The sequence below is a fragment of the Pleurodeles waltl genome, chromosome 4_2, assembly GCF_031143425.1.
Source record: "Pleurodeles waltl isolate 20211129_DDA chromosome 4_2, aPleWal1.hap1.20221129, whole genome shotgun sequence".
NCBI classification, from domain to species: Eukaryota; Metazoa; Chordata; class Amphibia; order Caudata; family Salamandridae; genus Pleurodeles; species Pleurodeles waltl.
In genome coordinates, this window is record NC_090443.1 from 669,336,192 (window position 1) to 669,363,836 (window position 27,645).

At 46.4% G+C, this 27,645-nt stretch overlaps 1 protein-coding gene across 1 annotated transcript in view; it reads left to right on the forward strand.

Moving 5' to 3' along the window:
- ZZZ3 (zinc finger ZZ-type containing 3) overlaps window positions 1–27,645 on the forward strand; it is a 388,382-nt gene that overhangs the window by 120,465 nt on the left and 240,272 nt on the right. The window contains exon 7 of the mRNA XM_069232251.1: window positions 24,610–24,711. Within this exon, the coding sequence (XP_069088352.1) occupies window positions 24,610–24,711 (102 nt within the window). The remainder of the gene's footprint in view (window positions 1–24,609; window positions 24,712–27,645) is intronic.

A 27,645-nucleotide genomic window follows, 5' to 3' on the forward strand; every position in this document is an offset into this window, starting at 1 on the left:
GTTTCTTCAACATTCAAAAATGTCTATTTGTTTAAAAATAGATACTTTGACACTAATAAACACATTATAGCACTGCATTGAAAAGTACTTATTAGAGTTTTATTTTGTACAACTGGTAGTCTGAACTTATATATCTGGAAGTGCTTTCATACGCAATAATGAACAAAAAAAGTTTGAGAGACATAACATATAACATAGTTATGTTAAACTAAAACATATTAAATTCCCAAAACACTAAAGCATTAAAAAATATATCACTCACATTGATTATGCGCCAAACAAATGAGCAAATATAACTCATCCAAAACCAACTTTAAATGCACAAAAAAGCCTTCTTTGTCTAGTTGTGTGACAGGCACCTGCCTCACTGCAATTACTCAATGAATATTATATACATTACGGGTACAGTGTCCAACATAGATCCAGAAGCTGAATCCATATAACATTATTCTAGACAATGACTATGTAAAAGAGCCGCCTTCAACTCTCATGGACCTCCCTGTAATTTGGCGAGGTCACAGCCCTGTGACCCTACAGTGGACACCACTGTGTCGCAGAAGATAGCTGCGTACTGTGCATGTCCCTTCACCCTTAAGGTGCAGACCTGCAGTGTTGTCAGCGTAGGGTTCAGAAGCAATACTGTCACCTTCTCGAGGTGCCCAGGGTTTGTTGGTTCCCCTGGAGGAGACCGGGAGATTAGCCAAAATACAGCAAAAAAAATAGTTTTTTGCAGAAGATTGGGAAAAAACGGCTGCAGAGGAAAGCGTTTTTTAAATTTATTTTTCGTTTTCCCTGAAAATTACATCATCAGAGGCTTTGCGGTGCTAGGGTTGCCAACTTCCCGGCTTTCGGGAGCGGGCAGACTTGAATCGGGGGGGGGGGGCACATTTTTCAACACGGTTTTGGCATTTTGCTGGGATATACTCAATTTTTGCTGTTTTTTGTTCTTTTGGCCTCCTTCCAGTTGGTGGCAGAGGTGGGTGCGGAACCAATGCTGGACCCTGGAGGCCTAAGCATTTCTGAGACGTGGACAGGGTTCTGAGTTCGGGAGGGGGTCATTTGTGTGGATCCTATAGGCTTTTCCTGCAGAGGGTGGCGGCTGAAATGGAAAAAGAGTTTTGAGGTGGAGGTGAGCGGGGCAGCCATTTTATCCACGTTTTCTTCTGGACCTTGTTCCAGCTTTTTAAAATCCGTATATTATGTCTGCTGGACTCTTCTGGTTGCGGGGTGTGTGGGCTTTGTGGGTTAGTCAGGGGCTCTGGGTGCCCAGTTCCTGTAGATGAGCTGCACCTTTCAGTGGGTGTTCATTGTTTGCTGGGTGTACAGCGGTTCATTTGGTGAAGTATATGCAGAGTCAAGGGTGGGTGTCAGGGAGACCTTTCTGTTTCCAGGGTGGGCTCAGGATGGGGTGTTGAGAGGCAGTGGTTGTTTGCTCGTCTCTGTGTTCTGGGGTCCCCGTGCTGGCGTCTGAGTTGTGGGGCATTTCACAGGTAGACTTCTTTTTTACACACTGTCGTACATTTGGAGGGAAGGGGGTGTGGGGCTGTGTTCCCCCAAGTCTCCAGATGGAAATTGTGCCTCACTTGTATGGGTGGGCCTGGTGCCTGAGGCAGGGGCGCGGCATGGACGCGTCGCGTTTTTGCATTGAAATCTGGGGTGTGTTTTGGGGGGTGCCTGGCTGTGGATTTTGGCCGCTAGTGTGGGTGGCGCCTGGGGGAGACCTGCCAAACCTGTGCATTTTTGAGGACTAGACAACTGGGGGAGTCCAGGATGGGGTGACTTGTGGGGCTCTCGCTAGGTTCTGTTACCCAGAATCCTTTGGAAACCTCAAAATCTGGCCAAAAAACACCTTTCCCTCAGATTTGTTTTGCTGCAAAGTCCCTCCACCCAGCATTCTCCCGAGTCTCCAGATAGGAATGGAGCCTCAGTTGTATGGGTAGGCCTACTGCCCGTGTCGGGGATGGATCACACAGTGGTCGATGTTAATCTTTACATGAGGACAACTGTTGGCCCTGGGGTGATCCGTTCCTGACGCAGGCACGACGTACAGGCACTCAGGTGGGGTGACATTTTTGTCAGGACAGGTGGGGAAACACTGGGTGGTAGGAATTGTGTGGATCCCAGCATATTCCTGTAGTTTGTGTGACAGAAATGCAAGAAAAAATAGTTTTTATTTAACATTTCACCATTGCAGGGTATTCTGATAAGAAAAATTTTGTGGAATCCACACAGGTCACGCCTCTGCGGACTACCCCTGGTGTCTAGTTTCCAGAAGTGTCTGGGTTTGGATAGGTTTCCCTATATGACCGCCGAGCCCAGGACCAAAAATGCAGGTGCCTGCCTTACAAAACCAGGTTGTTTTGTGATAGATAATTTTGATGTCTCTACAGTACGATTTGGGCGGTGGAAATTGGGGCTGAACTGAATTGGGGAGCTCCCAAGAGAGCACACTCTGTGCTTGCCACCAAATGCACCTGCTCTCTGGGTTGGGCTAACCTGCTATTGTCCTGCTGTACAGACTGTTCTTGCGAAGGGACAGCAGGACTGTCCTCATCACCTCCCTCAGAATCACTGGAAGAGGAGTTGTCGGAAAAACATTGTCGCCATTGTCCTATCCCTCAGATGCTGTCTCAGTCTCTGATCCTACGTCAGTACTGTCCTCTCTATAACCTGAGTTAGGGCTTGAGCAGCACTCATCCAAGGAGACGCCATCTCTGCTACTAGCTAAATTGTCGCTCTAAAACACTAGCCTATGTAGACAGTCACAAAATTGCTGATGGGTGTGTGTGAGATGCGTGCAACAGTAAAGGTCAGTCACCTTACCTTTGCTTCTTTCCTCAATCAGCACGTTCACCCAAGACACTCAAAAAAACAAAAAGACACATTATTACTTCACATTGTCGCATACCAATCGTCAATTTTTAGCGCCTCTGGCACCCAGTCCAACAATCATTGGTGCTCCCATGACCTCCTCCACGGATTCCCTCACTACCACCCAGCAAAAGTGCCCTTCATCTCTCCGCATCCCCCTTGCACATATATTTCATTTGTATTACAGCGTAGGTAATGGCTAACTTTACTAATGTACTCATCTGTTTACATAAAATACAGATTTAATCTTTGCAGTAGGCATATAAACCTTCTGCTCTAATTTATGGCATCAAAACTGCCACTAGACAAATGTCAGATGCTTTTGTAGCAGAAACATAATCACAAGAGTTATTTGACTTTTTTATTGCTGCCTAAAAGCTACAGTTAAAAGCAATGCACATCCTTCAACTGATGAGTTTCAAGACACAAGCGGCAACTGCAAGAGAACTGGTGGTGAATATATACCCCGCCTTGGAACACCACTATGCAGGAAAAAGACTATAGGTGGTGCATCCTTCTCCGTTCGGGCAGCCGGGCTATGGAATTCATTGCCCCTAACTGTGGGAGCCACGGATAACTTTCTTTTCTTGTCTTCAGAAAACTACTCAAGAGTTGGCTCTTTTCTTCATAACCACCATATTCAAACAACTATGGCCTGCATATGCCTATGCTGATAGATGTTTTTTCTGATTATGTGTATATTTCTGGTTATGTATGGTTCTTTAGAAAATATGTATAACTACTATGTCATAGCTATAAAATACGCACACACTCTTTAGACCTGTTTGACTAAGTATATTTACCCATGGTTCTAATTATGTATTGTATGTACATATATGTGTATTTGTGTGTGTGTGTGTGTGTGTATATATATGTGTGTGTGTGTGTGTGTGTGTGTGTGTACTGTGCTTGGCATGTTCGTTGGTCATTGCATGGCTCCTGGGTGGGTTGTTATACTAGATATCTATGAATCCCTGCTCTCATCTTATCACACTTACCTACCCATCATCATATGTCATGTCTCTATCAATCTATCCTCCATTCCCACTTTGACTCATCCCAAATCCATTCTACTACTTTCATCTCCTAAATAACTCTGCCTAAGCTCTTCCCTCCGCTTCCACATCTAACTCACCAAACCTCACTCTACTACCATGACCTCCCAAACAACTCTACTAAATTTGCCCTCATTTATCTCACCCTGCTACTATGATCTCCCTAACCCTTCCACAGACTCTTCCCTCCTCCATCCCCCTTTACTCATCCCAAGCCATTGGGATGAGTAAATGAGGGCTATTCTCCCAATTAACACTTCTAGATTTCTTTCCTCCTCCACCCCTTCATTACTCCAGTCAATCTAACTAACAAACTCTCATATCCGGGGCTCAAATGAACTCCTAATAATATTAAAACTGTACTCCTATTTCCCAATACTAATCCATCACTAATTCCTGTTGGGTTCCAGAGTAGCGTGCTACTCGCCGAAAAGCGATTTGCCGGCTCGTCAGGGGTAGTAAGCGCTATATAAATACTATTACAATTACAATAATAGCAAGTAGTACAATGCAATCATAATACATTTAAGGAAGCAGCCTCCCCTTTACTGAACTAGGTTTCAGAGGACTGCCTGTACCAATACTTCTGCATTCACGTCAAAACAGTAGTGCTTTGTCAACATGCTTGCTCCTCCATACATTGAACAGACAGTTGTGGTTCACAGATATGTATGACCTCTCGATCCCTTCACCAGTTCTGTTCAAGTTGGATCTGTTTGTGCAGTCTGATGATCACAGCAGGATGTTAGATCAGAAGTAGCCTTTCTGCGTCCCAGTGCCAGAAGAACATTCAGAAAGTGATGGCATTACTTCACAAACGGGGGTTCACCATAAATCTAGAAAGGTCATCCGCAGTACTGGAGTACAAGAAAATATTCCTATGAGCAACACTAAGCTCAAGAGGCAAAAGCATTGACAATTCCAAGAAGGCCTTGAAATTGAGAGAGCAAACTCACCTTTACCAGAAGGAACAATCGTGGACAGTGAAAAGAGTAATAAAATTGCTGAGTGAAATGGCATCCTGTATAATGCTTGTTTCACATATTAGATGACACATGTGCCTGATCCAAGAAAGGTTACAGAACAAATGGTCACAGGACAATGGGAGTTGGCAGGGTCCAGTGATTGTTCTACAGGGGCTGCAGAAGGTGAAATATTGGTGGAACACCAAAAACATTACCATAGTCTGGCCCTTCAAATTGACAACTCCATTAGTGAGCATTTTACGGAGGCATGCTACGCTGTGAGGGAAGCACATGTGGAGAAACATGAGCATCGGGGGGTGGGGAGGTCTGTGGAGCCTGATGCTAATCACTTAACTGTTGGAACGTAAGACTGATGTCTTGGCACTAAAATCGTTTCATGACAAGTAAAGGTTAAAAGTATTCAGATCTTGGCAAACAACTCAAATACAATGTACTACCTCAACAAGCAGGGAGGGACAACATTGTATGTGCTGTCAAATAGTTCCGGGACACCTGAATTTGGACTGTACAGAGACACAAATCACTGATAGCTGTACATCTGCCAGGTGAACAAAACATAAAGGCAGACGGACTAAGCAGGCATAAAAAAATGTTGTGAACGAATGGAATTGAAATAGCACATACTGCAATGAGTTTTTCGCAGATTTGGTACACCAGAGACCTGTTAGCAACACAAGAAAAAGCAAAATGCGAACACTTCACCTCAAGGTACCTTCACCACTTGTCTCAGAAGAATGCCCTAACAATAGACTGATCAGGGAAGTTTGCATATGTTTTTTCCATAATAACTCTAACATTTGTGGTACTTTTGTGAAGTGCAAGCATTCACCAATGACTTTGATCTTATTGACATCACAGTGTGATAGAAAGGCAGAGTTTGGTGACCTACTGTAGTCTTAGATGGGGCCAGTTATGAAGCTGCCACCCTCAAGCCCTTCTGACAATGTAGGAGAAGTAGGTCTGCCACCCAGAGCCAACTAGTTTCAACTAGGCGTGGGCAGAGCTCTTGGAGTTTCACTCCCCAGAGTTACATAAAAACTAGTTCCGAAAATCAGCACAAACGATACCACACAAAGTGGCGTAACAAAGCTGAAGGAGTCCCACTGCAAAGAACATGGCGAGGGCCCCCTTTGTACTCAGGCCAGGTGATGTGCTGAGAGGGGCCCTCTGGTTTTCCACTCGGGCGGCAGCTGTCTCAACACCAACGGTTGCGACCTGGGGCGACTGCCTGCATTGAAAAATCTCTGCGATAGGCGTGGTAGCGCCCAAAAATCATGCTAGGGGACACAAATTCTCACTTGTGCTTGCAAACATAACCTTGGTGAACTGCGTGTGAGGAAGAAACTCTTACAAGCACTGGTTGGCAGAGTGTTGCCTGAACCTGGAGCGGAGAGTGGGTAAAACTCTGCAAACTCCGTCAGCACAATATAATTTTTCGCCCACCCCTAGTTTTAACCTAGTTCATAAAGAAAGGGAGCAGCACTATAGAACTTTTTGAATCTCATGGTAAGACAAACTGTAGTTCTGTTCACTGCTCTATACAGAAAGCTGACAGTCACAAGTTCCCTGTTGCCGTATAATAGTCATCATGGCTGGGCCTTGAGAGATAATTTACCAAATGTCCAGTTGTCATCTCAAGGAAGACTACTTCAAAGAGGTAGAATTATGTGGATCAAAACCTCTAGAACGGGGTATCTGAGGAAAATCATATCCAGAGCCATGAAGAGATGGCTTGGTTTTATCCCAGGGTAAGTTTGTTAGACCCCTAGACAGAGAGAGGAATCTAAAGAGAGTGGCAATGGTGAGCACATTCTATCCCGTTAGTAATGAAATCCAGAAGATCATTAGGAAACTTTGGCCTTTAATTAAAGAAGCCGGCAAAGAACTTACCTTCTTTGCCTTTTAGTGGAATAAAAATGTTAGGGACTGTTGTAAGGGCCTAAATGATAACTATCATGAAAAGTGACATTGGAGCACTATGGAGATTACTGGATGTCTGAGACTGCTATTAATTACTTCTGACACTAAGACTCTTTCAATCAAGAAAAGATTTTTTAATGCACAATCTTGTTCAAGCTGCAGTACTCATAATGTTATATATGTCTTTATATGCCCTTGTATGAGAATATCTGTGGGACAGTCAACTCAAATGGTGAAACTTCATATAGCCCAACACAGAAGATTGATCAAATGCAAAGTAGAAGGAGCTTCTGTGGTACGACTTTTTGAGGAATGTGGGCACACCGAAGATCAAATCTACTGACAGGTGGTGAAGGTCATAACCCTGGACAGCAGAGGGGGCAACATCTCAGCACTTCTGGATTGGAAGGAATGCAAATGGATGGACAATCTGGACAGTACTTTGAGTGGTCTAAATTAGATCTATGACATGTGGAAATTAGGAGTAAGACAATATTGAATCAATTGACATTCTTGTATTAAGGCCACCTTATATCATATCATATATCATTATGCTTTGGGTGTTGTACATTCATGCTTGTATCCTCGAGAGTGCAATAATGTTGAGTCACAGTGTATAACATTCTGGTTATGTTCACTATCTGATGGAGACTTATAGCTGCAGATTCCTTACCTTAAAATAATCCCAGGTGTCGTACTGGATCCGAAAGATTTTTCGTGAGCAGTACTTCCACACTGGTAGGTGGCGTTGTTCGGCCCCACGTGCATTGTTTGCATTATTGACGTCATCTGGGATGGATGTGATGGAGGCGGCACCTATATAGGTGCCACCCAGGTGCGCTGACGTCAGTGCTTTTCTTTCCGTGCCAGGCAGTGCAGATCTGGGAACATTCTTTCAAGACTTTTTCGAGGTTTTACCTCCTGCTGTGGAGAGATGTCATCCAAGAAGGCGTGTTTCAAGCACTGCATCGCCTGTCACCGACTGATGTCTGTGATGGATCTGCACCTTATTTACCTGTGGTGCCTCGAGCGTGGCTCAGCATTGTTCCCCGACTGCCGCACCATGAACCCCAAGGCTTTGCGGGAGTGCTCGCCTCTGGCCAAGGTCTCGTTCTAGAAGGGGGTCCTGGAATCATTTGTGTACTCAGAGGTCATCGTCCCATACAAAATCTTTGCGACATTCAGTTAAGTCTAGACACAAAAGAGAGAAAAAGTCAAAGCCGGTTGACGAGAAGCAGGAGCATCCGCATTCTAGGCTCTGATCCGTGGTTGAGCCTGTGCTGCAAGCGACTCTGCGTTTCCCTTGAGTTTCCAGGAGCCACAGTGACCCCTGCCCCATTAAAGGGATTCTATGACCCCATGTGTGCCCTGTTTCGGCGGGGCGACCCCTCCAGCACACCTTCAGGACATGTGGGGTCAGAAGGGGCCCCTGCTGTTTCCGCACCGGCAGCCCCAGGCCTGGCACCACTGGGGACCCAGGGATCCACTTCTAGATCCAGACCGGCGCTGGACGTGCCACCTCAACCTCCCCTGGCCCCGGTCCTGACGCTTCTGGTGCCACTACACAGAAAAATTAAAGGGTCCAGTCCTTATAACCCCATTATATTCGGACTGGATATCAAATCATCATCATATCAAGTACGTAGTGGGACTAAATATACATCACTTACTTGCACAGTGACATCTTAATTGTTCACCGGAAACCAACCAGATTTCTTTACACAGTATTTATTATAATATTTTTCTCTTATTTCAATTGCCCGTTTTCCAACCTTTTATTCTAACATCTCTATATTAATCATATTAAAATTCTTATGTACACCTAGTGCCTCATCTATACTTGACGCAGCATAAAATCACAAAACAAAACGCATCATTCTACATTCACAAACAACACAATATGTACATGTTTCATGATGTTATGCTTCCCAATTATTCAAACCGGGCTGTAATTTTACATTCGAAAAGACAGTCCTCTAATTTGAGATAGTAAAATGAAATGTCTACAGCAGTTGGCAATTACACTATTGTGACACAATTATGTGGTCTAGGCATTTCTTCTATTAGATTAATACATTTTCAATACTCCTTAACTATTTTTGGCGATGCGTTCCGGCCTTTGTTGCTTCAAAACCTCATCAGGACATAGGAAGACATGCGATACCTAGGTATAAAATTACACTTGTGTATTTCTGTGGTCAATAGGTGGCATTCCCACCAGGGTCACATATCAGCCTGTTCACCATTATGCATAAGTACATTTATTCAGTTACAGCATCCTGTGAAATCATCACTGTATTTAACATTATCTCTACGTAAACCGTCATGCACTCTAAGAAACTATTAAGGTGCTATTGCATAACAAATACACTCCATGGGGTCACTTCCCTAAAGTCTAATACCACATAAATTAAACCAATTGTGTGGTTAAATCAAACCCTTTTGCCCTTAGGTGTTTCATATACTGGCTGGCACTGACCTTACGAATTTGTGGTGTTATGTTCAACCCTGATACTATTATGGAAGATCGGGGTATGTACTTATCTGCGCAGCCATTTCCAACTCTATTGCTTGTTCGACATTGCATATATCATCTCAGGGTGGCGTCACCATTCCTAAGCTGTTACAAAAATGAATGTGGATGGTCGTCATTGGGTTGAGGAGTAGTTGTTACATATTATCTTTCATATCTATTCATCAGTAAACACCGTTGTTGCTCCATTACTTCATGTCATGCTGCTACTCTTGGCGTCTATGTGAATTTCTATGTAGCCGACGCAGTGTTGATCTTTAATCCTGACATGATCACTATGGTAACCGCCCCATTTTACATTCATCAACTCGGTATCCAGTGGTAAGGTGCCTCGATATTGGTGGCCATTGTTGAATGGAGTGTAATGAACATAACTTTCATTACTGTCCCAGAGTTTTCTATAATTTACATAGTTCATTCTTTTCCTGTTGGGACGCGAACCAACTGCAACTGTATCTATATTATATTCACATCCTGGTAATTAAAGCCAGCGTGGTTTATAACATGAAATGGGTCATAGTTTTATATTACATGACTTCATCTAATCTCAAGGATGTTTGCAAGCCTAACGAGCGATAATACTTAACCCTCACCTCATTTGGATTTTCATTAGTGTGTTATAGTACAGGATCATAATCTTATTAAATGTATAATGCTACCCCCCCCCCCCCCCTTACATTTTCCGACACAGAGCTGAAGGGGTTTGCTCAATACCGTATTGGTGCCATTTGGGAGCCTTTCTTCCTAGTTCAGATCCTGAGCCCTATGTTTATGGGCTTGCTACAGTGGAGGAATGGCAGGGGTCTCTGGATCCCGAAGACTCCAGCCTCATGCGCAAGAATTGAACTGGTGTGAGGCACTGCCTGAAGCTAGTGGCCTGGATACTTCCCCAGATGCTGGCATGCTTTCTCTCCCTACCATGGCTATGGAGGAGGGAGCATCTTTTGGGATGGTGTAGCAGAGATCCTCGACTGTCAGATGCCCTCTGTGGTGGTCAAGACCAATATCTTGACAGAGGTGCTTCAGCCGGGAGTCTCCCCATATGAACCGTTCCTCCCATTTAATGAGGCCCTAACAGATGACCTTTTAGATAGCTGGTCCAAACCCAACACCGGGGCTCTTGTGGATAGGACAATCGCCTGTCTTTAGCGCCTCGCCCCGGGGGACACAACTTTCCTTATACAGCATCATACCCCTGAGAGTTCGGTGGTCCAGGCTCCCACTTCACATGTCAACCCTGGCGCATTCCATACCACAACCCTGGACAGGGAATTCAAGAGGCTGGAGACACTTAGGAAGAAGTTTTCTTTGGCTAGCATGACACTGCAGGCTTAAATACTGCATAACTTTTTGGTTGTTACTCCCATGCTCTGTGGGTCATGGTTGAGCAATTGCTGCCTACGGTCCCAGAGGAGGTCCGGACCATGTCTCTCAAGTGGTAGCAGACACAAGAGATGCACCTAGGTTCACTATTGCTATGGACTCAATACGACCGACTCGCTAGGCAAATTGGTGTTGTTGACATTGATCCTTAGGCACCACACCTACCTACAAACTACTTACTTTTAGGGGGATGTCATGTCATGTCTTCTTTGATGGAAATGCTCTTTGGTACCTTAGAGATTTAAGGAAAGTTGGGCTACGTCCTGGTCCTTTGGCTTATCCTCAGCCTCACGCCATCCCCTGTCTGCTTTCAGCCTCTTTCAAGGCTAAAGAAGAGGCTACCAACCGCGCCAGTTTCCACCTAGTCATCATCCCATGCATGCTTCTCAGCCCTTGCGTAGCTGAGGGAGTGGTATCCACAAACCTCATGGATCAGGCAGCCAAAGGTTGAGTCAGTCCACACCCTCCCACCCCCCAGAGTTGCAGCATCCAAACCCTCCTAATCTGCCCTTCTGCTATCACAGGCATCCAGTTGGTGGAGGAATAAGTCATTACCTGCCTCACTGCTAGTCCATAACATTGTACAGGTGACATTTGCAGATAATTCGAAAGGACTGCTCCCTCCCCTACCTATCTACCCCGCCCCTTATGCCACCATCTCAAGACAGGCTGATGAAGGATCATCTTTTTCGTCTCTGCAAGGGAGTTGCGGCTCTGTTGGCCACATGAGCCGTAGAGAGTGTCCTGACGCTAGAAGTTGGTTGTGGTGGCTATTCCTGCTACTTTCTAGTGCCTAAGGATGATGACCTTTGTCCTATCCCAGACATGTGGCCCCTCAACTATTTTCTCTAGATGGAGAAATTCAAGATGCTTACCTTCGCTTGGGTTCTATCTGCCCTGGACCCCGGAGACTGAATGGTAGCATTGGACTTGCAGGATGCATATTTTCATATTCCGTCTTGCCTGCTCACAGGCCTTACCTGTGGTTCACGGTCAGCCATGAGCAGTTCCAGTTTTCCATGCTCTCTTTTTATCGGACCAGCACCCTTCGGGTGTTGATGGTGGTGGTAGCAGCTCATCTGTGAAAATCAGGGGTGGCAGTCTTCACCTATCTCAGCGACTGGCTGTAGAAGGCAGGCTCGTCCCAGGCAGTCGTCTCCTACCTCCAGAGTACGACAGGCCTCCTGCACACACTGGGGTGCACTATAAACAAGAGGAAGTCCCACCTGACCCCCTCTCAGATGCTCTATTCCATCTGAGTTGTCCTGGACACAGTGCACTTTCAGGCTTATCGTCCTGAGTGGCGAGTCCAGGATATTCAGGCTACGATACCGATATTTCAGCCTCTATCCTGGGTTCTGGTGAGAATCTCTAAAGCTGTTGGGACTCGTGGCCTCCTGTATCCTGCTTGTGATGAATGCACGTTGGCATATGCGGGCTCTACAGTGGACCTTAAGTTTCAATGGTCGCAGCATCAGGTAATCTCTCAGACATGGTCCAGATCTTGGAGTCAATTGTGAAAGATCTGCTGTAGTAGCTAACAAACCATGACTGAGGGGCAGGTTGCTGTCCCTTTCCCACCGAGATCTCACAGTAGTGACAGATGTCACATCCGGGATGGGGGAACATCTGGAAGAAGTGGAGATCAGAGGACTTGTCTACGGCTGAATCCAGACTCAACATCAACTTGCTGGAGCTCAAAGTGATCCGACTGGCTTTAAAAGCTTTTTTACCCTCCATCAAGGAAAGGCTTTTTCAGGTGTTCACAGGCAACACCACCACCATGTGGTATTAGAACAAACTAGGTGGGGTGGGCTCAACAACGCTTTGTCAAGAGGCTGAGAGTCTCTGGACATTGTTGGAACATGATGGCATATCCCTAGTGGTTCAACACCTGGCAGGTTCTACAAGTGCCAGGGCGGACGAACTTAGCCAAAGATGCCTAGCGGATCACAAATGGCATCTCCATCTGGAGGTGGAACAAGGTCTCTTTCAGCAGTGGGGAGAACCTTGGTTAGATCTGTTTGCCACCACAGAGAATGTGCAATTTTAGCAGTTTTGCATGCCGGAGTTTCTAATGCGGCTGTCGCTCAGATACTCTTTACGTGTCGAGTGGAGCTTAGGCCTGTTTGCTTTTCCTAACGTTCCATTTCCTAATGTTCCATTTCTGCCCAGAGTTCTCAAGAAGATCAAGAACGACCGGGTCCAAGTCATCCAGGCTCCAGACTGGGCACAGAGAAACGGGTGTTGTAGGAAGTTGGCTCTGTATGTGCTATTTCAAAGTAAGGAATAGCATGCACAGAGTCCAAGGGTTCCCCTTAGAGGTAAAATAGTGGTAAAAAGAGATAATACTAATGCTATATTTTGTGGTAGTGTGGTCGAGCAGTAGGCTTATCCAAGGAGTAGTGTTAAGCATTTGTTGTACATACACCTAGACAATAAATGAGGTACACACACTCCGAGACAAATCCAGCCAATAGGTTTTGTATAGAAAAATATCTTTTCTTAGTTTATTTTAAGAACCACAGGTTCAAATTTAACATGTAATATCTTGTTTGAAAGGTATTGCAGGTAAGTACATTAGGAACTTTGAATCATTTCAATTGCATGTATACTTTTCAAGTTATTCACAAATAGCTATTTTAAAAGTGGACACTTAGTGCAATTTTCACAGTTCCTGGGGGAGGTAAGTTTTTGTTAGTTTTACCAGGTAAGTACGACACTTACAGGGTTCAGTTCTTAGTCCAAGGTAGCCGACCATTGGGGGTTCAGAGCAACCCCAAAGTTACCACACCAGCAGCTCAGGGCCGGTCAGGTGCAGAGTTCAAAGTGGTGCCCAAAACGCATAGGCTTCAATGGAGAGAAGGGGGTGCCCCGGTTCCAGTCTGCCAGCAGGTAAGTACCCGCGTCTTCGGAGGGCAGACCAGGGGGGTTTTGTAGGGCACCGGGGGGGACACAAGCCCACACAGAAATTTCACCCTCAGCGGCGCGGTGGCGGCCGGGTGCAGTGTTAGAACAAGCGTCGGGTTCGCAATGGAAGTCAATGAGAGATCAAGGGATCTCTTCAGCGCTGCAGGCAGGCAGGGGGGGGCTTCCTCGGGGAAACCTCCACTTGGGCAAGGGAGAGGGACTCCTGGGGGTCACTTCTGCAGTGAAAGTCCGGTCCTTCAGGTCCTGGGGGCTGCGGGTGCAGGGTCTTTTCCAGGCGTCGGGACTTAGGTTTCAGAGAGTCGCGGTCAGGGGAAGCCTCGGGATTCCCTCTGCAGGCGGCGCTGTGGGGACTCAGGGGGGACAGGTTTTGGTACTCACAGTCGTAGAGTAGTCCGGGGGTCCTCCCTGAGGTGTTGGTTCTCCACCAGCCGAGTCGGGGTCGCCGGGTGCAGTGTTGCAAGTCTCACGCTTCTTGCGGGGAGATTGCAGGGTTCTTTAAAGCTGCTCCTTTGGATAAAGTTGCAGTCTTTTTGGAGCAGGTCCGCTGTCCTCGGGAGTTTCTTGTCGTCGTCGAAGCAGGGCAGTCCTCAGAGGATTCAGAGGTCGCTGGTCCCTTTGGAAGGTGTCGCTGGAGCAGAGTTCTTTGGAAGGCAGGAGACAGGCCGGTGAGTTTCTGGAGCCAAGGCAGTTGTTGTCTTCTGGTCTTCCTCTGCAGGGGTTTTCAGCTAGGCAGTCCTTCTTCTTGTTGTTGCAGGAATCTAATTTCTAGGTTCAGGGAGAGCCCTTAAATACTAAATTTAAGGGCGTGTTTAGGTCTGGGGGGTTAGTAGCCAATGGCTACTAGCCCTGAGGGTGAGTACACCCTCTTTGTGCCTCCTCCCAAGGGGAGGGGGGTCACATCCCTAATCCTATTGGGGGAATCCTCCTTCTTCAAGATGGAGGATTTCTAAAAGTCAGAGGCACCTCAGCTCAGGACACCTTAGGGGCTGTCCTGACTGGCCAGTGACTCCTCCTTGTTTTTCTCATTATCTCTCCTGGACTTGCCGCCAAAAGTGGGGGCTGGGTCCAGGAGGCGGGCATCTCCACTAGCTGGAGTGCCCTGGGGCATTGTAACACAAAGCTTGAGCCTTTGAAGCTCACTGCTAGGTGTTACAGTTCCTGCAGGGGGGAGGTGTGAAGCACCTCCACCCAGAGCAGGCTTTGTTTCTGTCCTCAGAGAGCACAAAGGCTCTCACCGCATGAGGTCAGACACTCGTCTCTCAGCAGCAGGCTGGCACAGACCAGTCAGTCCTGCACTGAACAATTGGGTAAAATACAGGGGGTATCTCTAAGATGCCCTCTGTGTGCATTTTTTAATAAATCCAACACTGGCATCAGTGTGGGTTTATTATTCTGAGAAGTTTGATACTAAACTTCCCAGTATTCAGTGTAGCCATTATGGAGCTGTGGAGTTCGTTTTTGACAGACTCCCAGCCCATATACTCTTATGGCTACCCTGCACTTACAATGTCTAAGGTTTTGCTTAGACACTGTAGGGGCATAGTGCTCATGCACATTTGCCCTCACCTGTGGTATAGTGCACCCTGCCTTAGGGCTGTAAGGCCTACTAGAGGGGTGATTTACCTATGCCACAGGCAGGGGGAGGTTGGCATGGCACCCTGAGGGGAGTGCCATGTCGACTTAGTCATTTTCTCCCCATCAGCACACACAAGCTGGCAAGCAGTGTGTCTGTGCTGAGTGAGGGGTCCCTAGGGTGGCATAAGACATGCTGCAGCCCTTAGATACCTTCCCTGGCATCAGGGCCCTTGGTACCAGGGGTACCAGTTACAAGGGACTTACCTAGGTGCCAGGGTTGTGCCAATTGTGGAAACAATGGTACATTTTAGGTGAAAGAACACTGGTGCTGGGGCCTGGTTAGCAGGGTCCCAGCACACTTCTCAGTCAAGTCAGCATCAGTATCAGGCAAAAAGTGGGGGGTAACTGCAACAGGGAGCCATTTCTTTACACAAGCCCCCCCCAGCCCACAGGCCAGGAGACTCAGCCAAAGCTGGGAGAGTCTTCCTAGTCTGTCAGGCGAGGAAGAGTAGAGGAAATAGGCTGGTTTGTTGCAGGGCCTACTCTGCCTTACATCCTCCTGTTCAGGTCATTCCCTCTGGGGAACTGACCCACTTCCACAGTGATAGGACCTAGTCTGAACTGCCTCTTGTCTGTGCTTTTTATGTCTTCACCCATTCTCTCTATTTTGGGGTTAGAGGTATCCACCTCTGCTAATCTTATCTTAGCCAGGGTCACCCCTAGCTTACCCAAAGAGGTTACCCAGAGCTGGAGTAACCCCACCATGACCAACAGGGTCAGGGGGCCTAACTTGCTATTTGGCATGGGGTCAGACCACCATGCCAAGGATAGTGCAGCCATAAAGGCTAACACCCAGCAGAGGCCACTGACAGCTATTAGTGCCCAGAACCACACCTTTAGCTCTTCACCTACAAGGGAAGGGGCTAAGTTACAGGCTTCTTTGGGTTCAGGGTGCCTGTCTGCTGTATTAGAGTGGGGGGTTACCACATCTTGTAATAAACACCCTTCTTCCACTCTTTCTTCTGTTAGCTGAGGAGCCACCCACTCAGGCTTAACAGTTGCCTGACTAGCCAGGACTTCTTGTGGGTCAGGTTGGACTTTATCAGAGCCACTTTTGGAGTTCTCCCCTACTGGAGCAGAATCTCCTTGGCTTGCTGGAACCTTGGCTAAAGGTTGTCCACCTTTCCTACTCTGTTTCCTTTTCTTTTTCTTCTGGGGCCTACTTGCATTTACTGCAGAGGCAGGCACTCCAGAATCCTTGGGAGAGGACTGGCACTGGACCAGTTCCTCTCTTGGGCTCTGACTAGCCTCTGTGTAGTCATTTCCAAGGAGACAATCAAGGGGGAGGTCTGTACTGACTACCACCCTTCTCCAGCTAAAAGTCCCACCCACTTCTATGGGCACAAAAGCCACAGGCCTATCAGTGACCCTGTCTGGGCTAACTCTTACTCTGGCCATCTCACCTGGGATGTACTGGTTTGAGAACACCAGCCTGTCATGCACAATAGTGTGACTGGCACAAGTGTCTCTCAGGGCAGTGGCTGGGATTCCATTCACCAGTAGGTGGTGGAAGTGTCTACTTCCCTCTGGAATCTCCAACTCACCTGTTGGGCCCTTTTTCCAGTTGAAGGCTATGAAGACCTCCTCATCTGAGGAGTCATCCCCAATGGCTACACTGGTCACCCCTGGGATTTTGCTAGGGGGTTTGTTTTTGGGACAAGAAGTGTCCTTGGTGTGGTGCCCTGTCTGTTTACAGTTATGGCACCATGCCTTAGTGGCATCCCAGCTCTTACCCTGGTACCCACCTTTGTTTTGGGTTGTGTCTCTGGGCCCACCCACCTGGTCTGGTTTTTGGGGGCCTACAGGGGACTCTTTTTCTTTGTTTCTAGTGTCACCCACTTTCTCCTGGGGAGGCTTTGTAACCCCTTTCTTTTGGTCACCCCCAGTGGAAGTTTTGGTTACCCTAGTCTTGACCCAGTGGTCTGCCTTCTTTCCCAATTCTTGGGGAGAAATTGGACCTAGGTCTACCAGATACTGATGCAACTTTTCATTGAAGCAGTTACTTAAAATGTGTTCTTTCATAAACAAATTATAAAGCCCAACATAGTCATACACTTCATTTCCAGTTACCCAACCATCCAGTGTTTTCACTGAGTAGTCAACATAATCAACCCAGGTCTGGCTCGAGGATTTTTGAGCCCCCCTGAATCTAATTCTATACTCCTCAGTGGAGAATCCAAAGCCCTCAATCAGGGTACCCTTCATGAGGTCATAAGATTCTGCATCTTTTTTAGAGAGTGTGAGGAGTCTATCCCTACACTTTCCTGTGAACATTTCCCAAAGGAGAGCACCCCAGTGAGATTTGTTCACTTTTCTGGTTTCACAAGCCCTCTCAAAAGCTGTGAACCATTTGGTGATGTCATCACCATCTTCATATTTAGTTACAATCCCTTTGGGGATTTTCAACATGTCAGGAGAATCTCTGACCCTATTTATGTTGCTGCCACCATTGATGGGTCCTAGGCCCATCTCTTGTCTTTCCCTTTCTATGGCTAGGATCTGTTTTTCCAAAGCCAATCTTTTGGCCATCCTGGCTAACTGGATGTCCTCTTCACTGGAGTTATCCTCAGTGATTTCAGAGAGGTTGGACCCTCCTGTGAGGGAGCCAGCATCTCTGACTATTATTTTTGGAGTCAGGGCTTGAGAAGCCCTGTTCTCCCTAGATAGGACTGGTGGAGGGGATTCTTCCTCCAGTTCACTATCATCTTCCTCTGTGTTATCCACAGAGGGGTTGGCTCTATCATACTCTGCCAACAGCTCCTGGAGCTGTGCTTTGGTAGGTCTGGAGCCCATTGTTATTTTTCTTATGTTACAGAGTGACCTTAGCTCTCTCATCTGGAGATGGAGGTAAGGTGTGGTGTCGAGTTCCACCACATTCACATCTGTGCTAGACATTATGCTTCTAAATGTTGGAATACTTTTTAAGAAACTAAAACTGGTTCTAGAATCTAATTCAAACTTTTACAAACTTTTAAACTCTGAAAGAAATGCTAACAGGGACTAACACAAGGCCCTAGCAGGACTTTAAAGAATTTAGAAAACTTTTCAAATTGCAAAAATCAATTTCTAATGACAATTTTGGAATTTGTCGTGTGATCAGGTATTGGCTGAGTAGTCCAGCAAATGCAAAGTCTTGTACCCCACCGCTGATCCACCAATGTAGGAAGTTGGATCTGTATGTGCTATTTCAAAGTAAGGAATAGCATGCACAGAGTCCAAGGGTTCCCCTTAGAGGTAAAATAGTGGTAAAAAGAGATAATACTAATGCTCTATTTTGTGGTAGTGTGGTCGAGCAGTAGGCTTATCCAAGGAGTAGTGTTAAGCATTTGTTGTACATACACCTAGACAATAAATGAGGTACACACACTCAGAGACAAATCCAGCCAATAGGTATTGTATAGAAAAATATCTTTTCTTAGTTTATTTTAAGAACCACAGGTTCAAATTTAACATGTAATATCTTGTTTGAAAGGTATTGCAGGTAAGTACATTAGGAACTTTGAATTATTTCAATTGCATGTATACTTTTCAAGTTATTCACAAATAGCTATTTTAAAAGTGGACACTTAGTGCAATTTTCACAGTTCCTGGGGGAGGTAAGTTTTTGTTAGTTTTACCAGGTAAGTACGACACTTACAGGGTTCAGTTCTTGGTCCAAGGTAGCCCACCGTTGGGGGTTCAGAGCAACCCCAAAGTTACCACACCAGCAGCTCAGGGCCGGTCAGGTGCAGAGTTCAAAGTGGTGCCCAAAACGCATAGGCTTCAATGGAGAGAAGGGGGTGCCCCGGTTCCAGTCTGCCAGCAGGTAAGTACCCGCGTCTTCGGAGGGTAGACCAGGGGGGTTTTGTAGGGCACCGGGGGGACACAAGCCCACACAGAAATTTCACCCTCAGCGGCGCGGGGGCGGCCGGGTGCAGTGTTAGAACAAGCGTCGGGTTCGCAATGGAAGTCAATGAGATCAAGGGATCTCTTCAGCGCTGCAGGCAGGCAGGGGGGGGCTTCCTCGGGGAAACCTCCACTTGGGCAAGGGAGAGGGACTCCTGGGGGTCACTTCTGCAGTGAAAGTCCGGTCCTTCAGGTCCTGGGGGCTGCGGGTGCAGGGTCTTTTCCAGGCGTCGGGACTTAGGTTTCAGAGAGTCGCGGTCAGGGGAAGCCTCGGGATTCCCTCTGCAGGCGGCGCTGTGGGGACTCAGGGGGGACAGGTTTTGGTACTCACAGTCGTAGAGTAGTCCAGGGGTCCTCCCTGAGGTGTTGGTTCTCCACCAGCCGAGTCGGGGTCGCCGGGTGCAGTGTTGCAAGTCTCACGCTTCTTGCGGGGAGATTGCAGGGTTCTTTAAAGCTGCTCCTTTGGATAAAGTTGCAGTCTTTTTGGAGCAGGTCCGCTGTCCTCGGGAGTTTCTTGTCGTCGTCGAAGCAGGGCAGTCCTCAGAGGATTCAGAGGTCGCTGGTCTCTTTGGAAGGCGTCGCTGGAGCAGAGTTCTTTGGAAGGCAGGAGACAGGCCGGTGAGTTTCTGGAGCCAAGGCAGTTGTTGTCTTCTGGTCTTCCTCTGCAGGGGTTTTCAGCTAGGCAGTCCTTCTTGTTGTTGCAGGAATCTAATTTCTAGGTTCAGGGAGAGCCCTTAAATACTAAATTTAAGGGCGTGTTTAGGTCTGGTGGGTTAGTAGCCAATGGCTACTAGCCCTGAGGGTGAGTACACCCTCTTTGTGCCTCCTCCCAAGGGGAGGGGGTCACATCCCTAATCCTATTGGGGGAATCCTCCTTCTTCAAGATGGAGGATTTCTAAAAGTCAGAGGCACCTCAGCTCAGGACACCTTAGGGGCTGTCCTGACTGGCCAGTGACTCCTCCTTGTTTTTCTCATTATCTCTCCTGGACTTGCCGCCAAAAGTGGGGGCTGGGTCCAGGAGGCGGGCATCTCCACTAGCTGGAGTGCCCTGGGGCATTGTAACACAAAGCTTGAGCCTTTGAAGCTCACTGCTAGGTGTTACAGTTCCTGCAGGGGGGAGGTGTGAAGCACCTCCACCCAGAGCAGGCTTTGTTTCTGTCCTCAGAGAGCACAAAGGCTCTCACCGCATGAGGTCAGACACTCGTCTCTCAGCAGCAGGCTGGCACAGACCAGTCAGTCCTGCACTGAACAATTGGGTAAAATACAGGGGGTATCTCTAAGATGCCCTCTGTGTGCATTTTTTAATAAATCCAACACTGGCATCAGTGTGGGTTTATTATTCTGAGAAGTTTGATACTAAACTTCCCAGTATTCAGTGTAGCCATTATGGAGCTGTGGAGTTCGTTTTTGACAGACTCCCAGCCCATATACTCTTATGGCTACCCTGCACTTACAATGTCTAAGGTTTTGCTTAGACACTGTAGGGGCATAGTGCTCATGCACATATGCCCTCACCTGTGGTATAGTGCACCCTGCCTTAGGGCTGTAAGGCCTACTAGAGGGGTGACTTACCTATGCCACAGGCAGGGGGAGGTTGGCATGGCACCCTGAGGGGAGTGCCATGTCGACTTAGTCATTTTCTCCCCATCAGCACACACAAGCTGGCAAGCAGTGTGTCTGTGCTGAGTGAGGGGTCCCTAGGGTGGCATAAGACATGCTGCAGCCCTTAGAGACCTTCCCTGGCATCAGGGCCCTTGGTACCAGGGGTACCAGTTACAAGGGACTTACCTAGGTGCCAGGGTTGTGCCAATTGTGGAAACAATGGTACATTTTAGGTGAAAGAACACTGGTGCTGGGGCCTGGTTAGCAGGGTCCCAGCACACTTCTCAGTCAAGTCAGCATCAGTATCAGGCAAAAAGTGGGGGGTAACTGCAACAGGGAGCCATTTCTTTACAGGTGTCCCAACCTATGAACACGGCAATTGATCTTCTGATCAGGCTGCCACTTCAGGAGAAAATTATCGCAGCAGCAGGGGAGGGTTCTACACTTAAACCTGTTCAGTCTCCTATTTTGATGCAAATTGAGCTGCGGCAGTTGAAAGCCTTTGACCTTCCCCTGAAGTCTATAATGTCATCTTGGCAGCCAGGCATTCCTCCAAGACTACATATGCCTGCTGTTTTGTGGCCCGGTGTTCTGACATAAATGTTGATTCCCTTTCTGTCCTCCTTTCTCAAGTTCTTCCTTAATCCTATCTCTTGCCCGGCAGGGCTCTGCTCTGGCCACTATTAAATGTTATCTTTCTGCTCTCTCTGCGTTTCTCAGGTTACTTGACCAACCTTTTCTTCTCAAGTCTCCTTTTGTACATCGGTTGTTGAAACGTTTAGTTCATCTTTACCCTCTTTCTCCTTTTATCATGCCTCAGTGGGACTTGAATCTGGTTCTCACATTCTTGGTGTGCGCTCCCTTTGAGCCTCTGCACAATTGCCCCCCACGGTTGCTCACCATCAAAACGACTTTCCTTGTGGCTGTAACATCTGCCTGATGGGTTAGTGAGCTACAGGCCTTGTCATCTTAACTGCCTAATTTATCTATTCATCCCGACAAAGTGGTGCTTCGCACATGGGCTTACTTCCTTCTGAAGGTGGTCACAGCCTTTCTTGTAGGTCAGTCCATCACCTTATCTACTTTCTACGCTTCACCTCACCCTTCCAAGGTCGAGGAGCGTCTCCATCAGCTGGCCCCCAAACAAGCGTTGCTGTTCTACTGTGACCACACACGGGCATTCCTGCTGTATGATCAATTCTTGGTGGGGTATCTCGGAGCTAGATGGGTTGTGCGCTGCATTAAAATCTGCCACGCTTTAGCCAAAAAGAAACCCTCGAGGACATGCACACTCATTCCACCAGAGCTGAAACTGCGATCACTGCTTTAGCATGCGGAGTTCCAGTCCTGGATAACTGCCAGGCACCAATGTGGGCCACACTGCACAAGTTTACTTAACATTACTGCCGGAACAGTCAGGTCCGTCGTGACAGACATTTTGCCCGTTCGGTCCTGCAGGACTTTGATCTCCGGGGATGGTATTGCTTGGGTATCTATTCTAAGCTAAGGAATCTGTAGCTGGAAGTCTATCATATGAACAAGTTACTTATCTTTGGTAATGTCTTATCTGGTATAGACAATATGTAGCTGCAGATTTCTTACTGACCCACCCATCCTCCCTGCTCAGCGAACGGATTTCTCGGAATAGGACTGCATCTTTTTCAGGGCCCTAGTTATCCACACCAGTGGTCAGTGCTGTTCAGGTCTCTGTGCTTCTAGGGTGGAAAGTCGTGAAAAGAAACTGATGTCAGGGTGCCTGGATGGCGCCTATATAGGTGCAACGGTAAGAAATCTGCAGATAGATATAGTCTCTTCCAGATAATGCATTAACGAAGGCAAGTAACGTGTTCATCATGCTTAAATATTTGGTATCAGCATTGGTACGATATACATCTTGAGACCATTTTGATGATGAAGGATTTGTGTTGGTTCTTGGAAAAATGCCCTTGCACTGAAACGTTTGACCCGAATAGGTATGATGTTTTAACTTCACTTTTCTAACATGGTTGTGTGTGTGGAGCATGATTGACTTCGCTTGTCGCAGATTATGGTGGGCTATGACTCCATTTCTGCCAGACAGTTGTTTCAGAAAGAGGGTGATTTTCACTATATTAGAACATATGATGCCTTACCATCTTATCAAGTCTCTGTTTCATATACTAGGCATGATTCGTTCAGTAGACACACTGGTGATGTTCCACTGGTTGTTGCGCTCTTTATAACGTACAAGCGTATAATGAGCTGTTAGACCTCTCACCAATGGTACGAGTAACCGTATTCACAAATAAAAGGAGAAGGTTAACAGTGTATTGTTGCACAATGCTGCACCTTCATAACTCAGTCCCATCGTCTCACCCTTTTTGAGTGTTATCTTGTTTACACAGTGCTGGTTCACAGTCTTTTCATTTACTCATAAACCATCAATGTATAGGATTTGTGATGATTTTGGATGATGATTTTCATTGCCTTTTATTTTATATAGCTTGAATACCTGGTAGTTCTTTCTGTTACACAGGTGAACTCACTGTTAGGTGGTGAGTTACTTGTTGATTGCTTAATAGACGTTTTTAGTATGTAGAAGCACATGACTTAAAAATGTTTGTTTTTAAATTTCTGTTTCTAATAGTCAGAGGACAACGTCCTGAAGAGATCCTAACAGTCATATGGGCTTGAGACACCTGTAGACCCTCCCTCTTGGTTGTTGCGTGCAATTTAACTTCATGGGATTCCACACTGACATATGATAACCCTGTTATCAATGTTATTAATCAATGTATACAACCTTTGGTAACTGTGCAATGTCTTTTATCTGTGTTCTTGTAAATATACTCACCGTTGAAGCACTGCTTGGTCTGCACCATGATCACTTATTTTGTTGATTGTTACACTTGATTGGAGTGAAAACAATACAAGATGCAAACTATATCAGGCCTGTGTTTTGTCTTTGTAAATAATTTTGGTCAGATAAATAGGTCCAAGTTACTGAGTTCCTGTTAAAACACATATGAAGGTACCACTTTTGAATTAGTCGCATGGAACAATTGTTATATTAATACTTAGCTGTTTGCATAGGCATGAGCGTAGGCAACACATAGATGCGAAAGTCCTCCTTTAGTCAAACATTGATATTGAGTTAACATCTCTTATGGTTTACTTTGCTTGTTGCTAAAGGTTTTACAGGCCTTATATGCTTCTATTAAGACAATAGTGCATGAGATCTTGCCACTGTGAATGTGTGGTCAATAGCAGGTTAACAGAATGGCCAATGTTGACTTTCCCTTGATTGTGTTGGTGCTGACTCAACCCCATAGTGTTTGTTCTGCCCACCACCCCATAGTGTTTGTTCATTGATCTGCTACCACTAGTGGTAAGACATGTTAATGAAGGTATTCATACTCTAGAAATTACAGTAGTCGATCTTCTTGCTCTTATTTTATTAGCACTCTGGTCTCCTAGATGTTTATATGTCTGGTTATTGGTTTGATGGGCAGTCAGCTTTGGTTGAGGAATTGGGGTAGCTATAGCATGAAGTGTGCATCCATGCCTTCGGTCATTAAAATACAGTATAGCAAATGTTAGTACTAGACAACTTGTGTGCTAATCAGCGCCGCTATCTGGGTATTGAAGACTGCTGGTCATGGGCATTCCTTCAATAATTAATTGTAAGCAAGTTTCACTTTTTGGTATTTAAATTCAAGGTAGTCATTTGCAGCGTGTATTTTACAGTGTAGCACTTGAAATGGTTTCTTCATTAATTAAAGGCGAACATTCCCCGATTTTTGTCTTTTTTTTTTTTTCCTCAATCTAGAAAAGGCTTGAACAATTACTTTTAAAGTTCCCTCCGGAAGAAGTTGAATCTCGACGCTGGCAGAAGATTGCTGACTGTTTAGGCAACCGAACTGCAAAGCAGGTAGTTTATATGACCAGTTCTTGCTCAGTCTGTTTTGTTTTGTATGTGTGTCACACACATTATGAATCATAACTTTGTTCGGTCTTATTCACAGACATTGTCTGCAGCGCAACGATTGATATACATTAATTGCATGAATTAATCAGGGGCAGGAGTGTAACAAAGGCCCCCTCTGCGCTGGAGGTGAGAGCTCCGGAGGGGGAGGGGGCCTCAGCACAGCACCTGGCCTGTGTGCGTCCAGAGGGTAGCCCCTCCAGTTTCGTTACGCCACTGATCGGGGAACTTATTGTTTGGTGACGCCCAATTTTCAGGAATGACCCATGACCAGAACATCCCTAGATGAAGTTATCATTTCACTTAATTTAATCTTCACATTACTTGGGTGAAAATAGAATGTTTATCAGTCATCCTGACCTGCCCTCATTAGCACCAAAGAAACTGAATTCTAAACTGAGGAGCAAAGTAAAATCCTAAGTGCACACAATCATGTTGAAACACCTCCGTTCTCCTTTCACCTATAAATGGTACGTTTATCCTGGTGCAGGCAAACTAATGTGTTACCCTTCTGTTTACCAGCTTTTGGATATGATGGTGATTCTCAAAGTATTATTTTGCGACTGGCCTCAAGAAAGCTTTAGCGGTTTCTACAGCCCCCATGTAATAAGAAAAATACATACTCATTTACATGCATTTAGGAGTTTTGTGCCCGTCTTCTATAGCCATTGGTCTGTTATTCATATTTGTCTGCCCACAAGGGCATACAGCATGGACAGCTGGTCAGCCCACTTCAGCTTTTAACTAACTTCTGCGGCGAGTGACGATCTTAAGTGCTAGGGCATCAGGGCCAAAACTTGATTTTTGTCAATGCTTTTCTTTCATTCATTGTTCTCGGTGTGCAATTGTCTTTAGGATACAGTAATCCAAATCCATTTGCATCTATTAGAACCATATGTTCCAGGGATGTGCATTAACGAAAGAAAAAGGTTCTGTATCTGTTCTATCAGATTACGCACAGGGTCTAATGGGAGTAATGTTCTTTTCCATCTCATCACAACCAGTGATCCTGTGTACAAGAATGAGATACCGTGGAAGAAGCAGTAAAGGTGAATCTGGTAAAAGTAGCAAACATGTACTACTTATGTCTCCTCACTCGTGTGGATCAGTGAGATTTGCAGAGTGTAGTGAATCCCTACAGGACAAGATGTCTTGTGTATCTTGTCATTTTGAAAGAACTGAATGTAACTGCAATTGTGAATGGATATAGCTGAGCCCCATCTCTGTGTAACCACAATTCTGCACTTATACATGTAATCAGTAATTCCAGAAAAGTAACGCTACTAAGAGAAACGTTCTCAAATATACTTATTGTAGGAAGCTGGCCTGGTATGTGGTGAGCACCTGTGATGTTATCACCTTATTCCAGGTATCCCCTATTAGTGAATTGTAGGCAATGCCTAGGAAGCCAGGGCTCTCTAGAGATAGCTGTGGATGAGCAGCCAAGACTTACCTAGGAGACATGCAACGCTATGCAGTACCACTATAGTCACACATCACTCTCACACACGAAAGAACTACAGTGTCATAAAAATAAAGGTACTTTATTATGGTAACACAAATACTGGAATAATGAATAGGCAATCCCCCAACTGGAGGTAAGTAAACACACTATTATATACTCATTTGCAATCAGTAAATAGCATTGAAAGTAATAAGCACTGGTAAAAGCAATAGCAAATAGGGAGGGCCAAATCATATACTAAAAAAGTGGAATGTGAAGGGCAGTCCCCTACCCAAGGAAGTGGACTCAGTAGAAGGGAGTGAGCTGGAGGAACTAGGAACCCCAAGTGGTGAGTACCTGGTTTTTCCCAAAACCAACAGGAAGACTTTGGAAAGGGATGAAGCAAGACCCAACCAAGACTGGAAGACCCCAAAGGCTTATCCTGACAGAAGAGGACCTTCTAAGGAAGGGACCAAGTCCAGTTCCTGATGGAGTGTCCAGTTGTGGCAGGAGCCACTACCCATCCTTCTGTGGATGCAGGACCAGATCAACGGTGGAAGAAGAAAGTCAGCAGTGCAGCACAGGAGATGAAGCGAAGAACCAGAAATGATGCAAGTGATGTCCCACGTCAGTGGTTGAGATGCAGTCGGTTAGTGGTGCTGGAAAACCACCAACAAGCCTTGGCAAATGATAGAGATGGAGAAGAAGGTTTGCAAGGCTGAAGAGGACCAGCAAGGTCCAGGATATTCGACCCAAAGAGGGGAGTCTGGGGTGACATCAGCAGCTAAGAGAGTCACAAGAAGAGGAGGCAGCCCCCACAGGCAACCGACTGGCAGCAGGCAGAGGAGTTCTAGTGAGGCCCACTCAGCACACCTGAAGAGGGGTCTCACGTCGCTGGCACAGCAGGCAGGAGACTGTTTTGCAGGGAGGAGTGCTGGAGGCCAGGGCTACATTGAGCCTGAAGATCCATTGGAGGAGGAGCAAACCGGCATTGGTAGCTGAAAGAGTCACAGTGCACAGGGGTACTTTGCTGCAAGGAGAGGCAAGGGCCTTACCATCTCCCAAGATAGATAGCTAATAGAGAGGACCAAGGGGACCACTCCAGACTACCAGCTGTGATTCAGGATCCAAGCGATTCTGGAGGAGAGCACATCTGTGCAGGCGGTCGTCGTTGCAGTTGGTGCCTGCAGATGCCAGGTAGATTCCTTCTTCTTGTGCAGACTGAAGACTCGCCACCCTCAGAGGATGCATAGCTGGGGAAATGTTGCAGTTGCTGGAAGGAGCTGGCAAAACAGCGTTGCAGAGCGGAACTATCGCTGTAGTTGCAGATTGTCGGTTCCTGGAGGGTCCAGTTGCAGTCCCACTGGTCAGAAGATGAAGTAAACGATGCACAGGAGTCCTGCTGGAATCTTGCACATCAAATCTGAGGACCCACC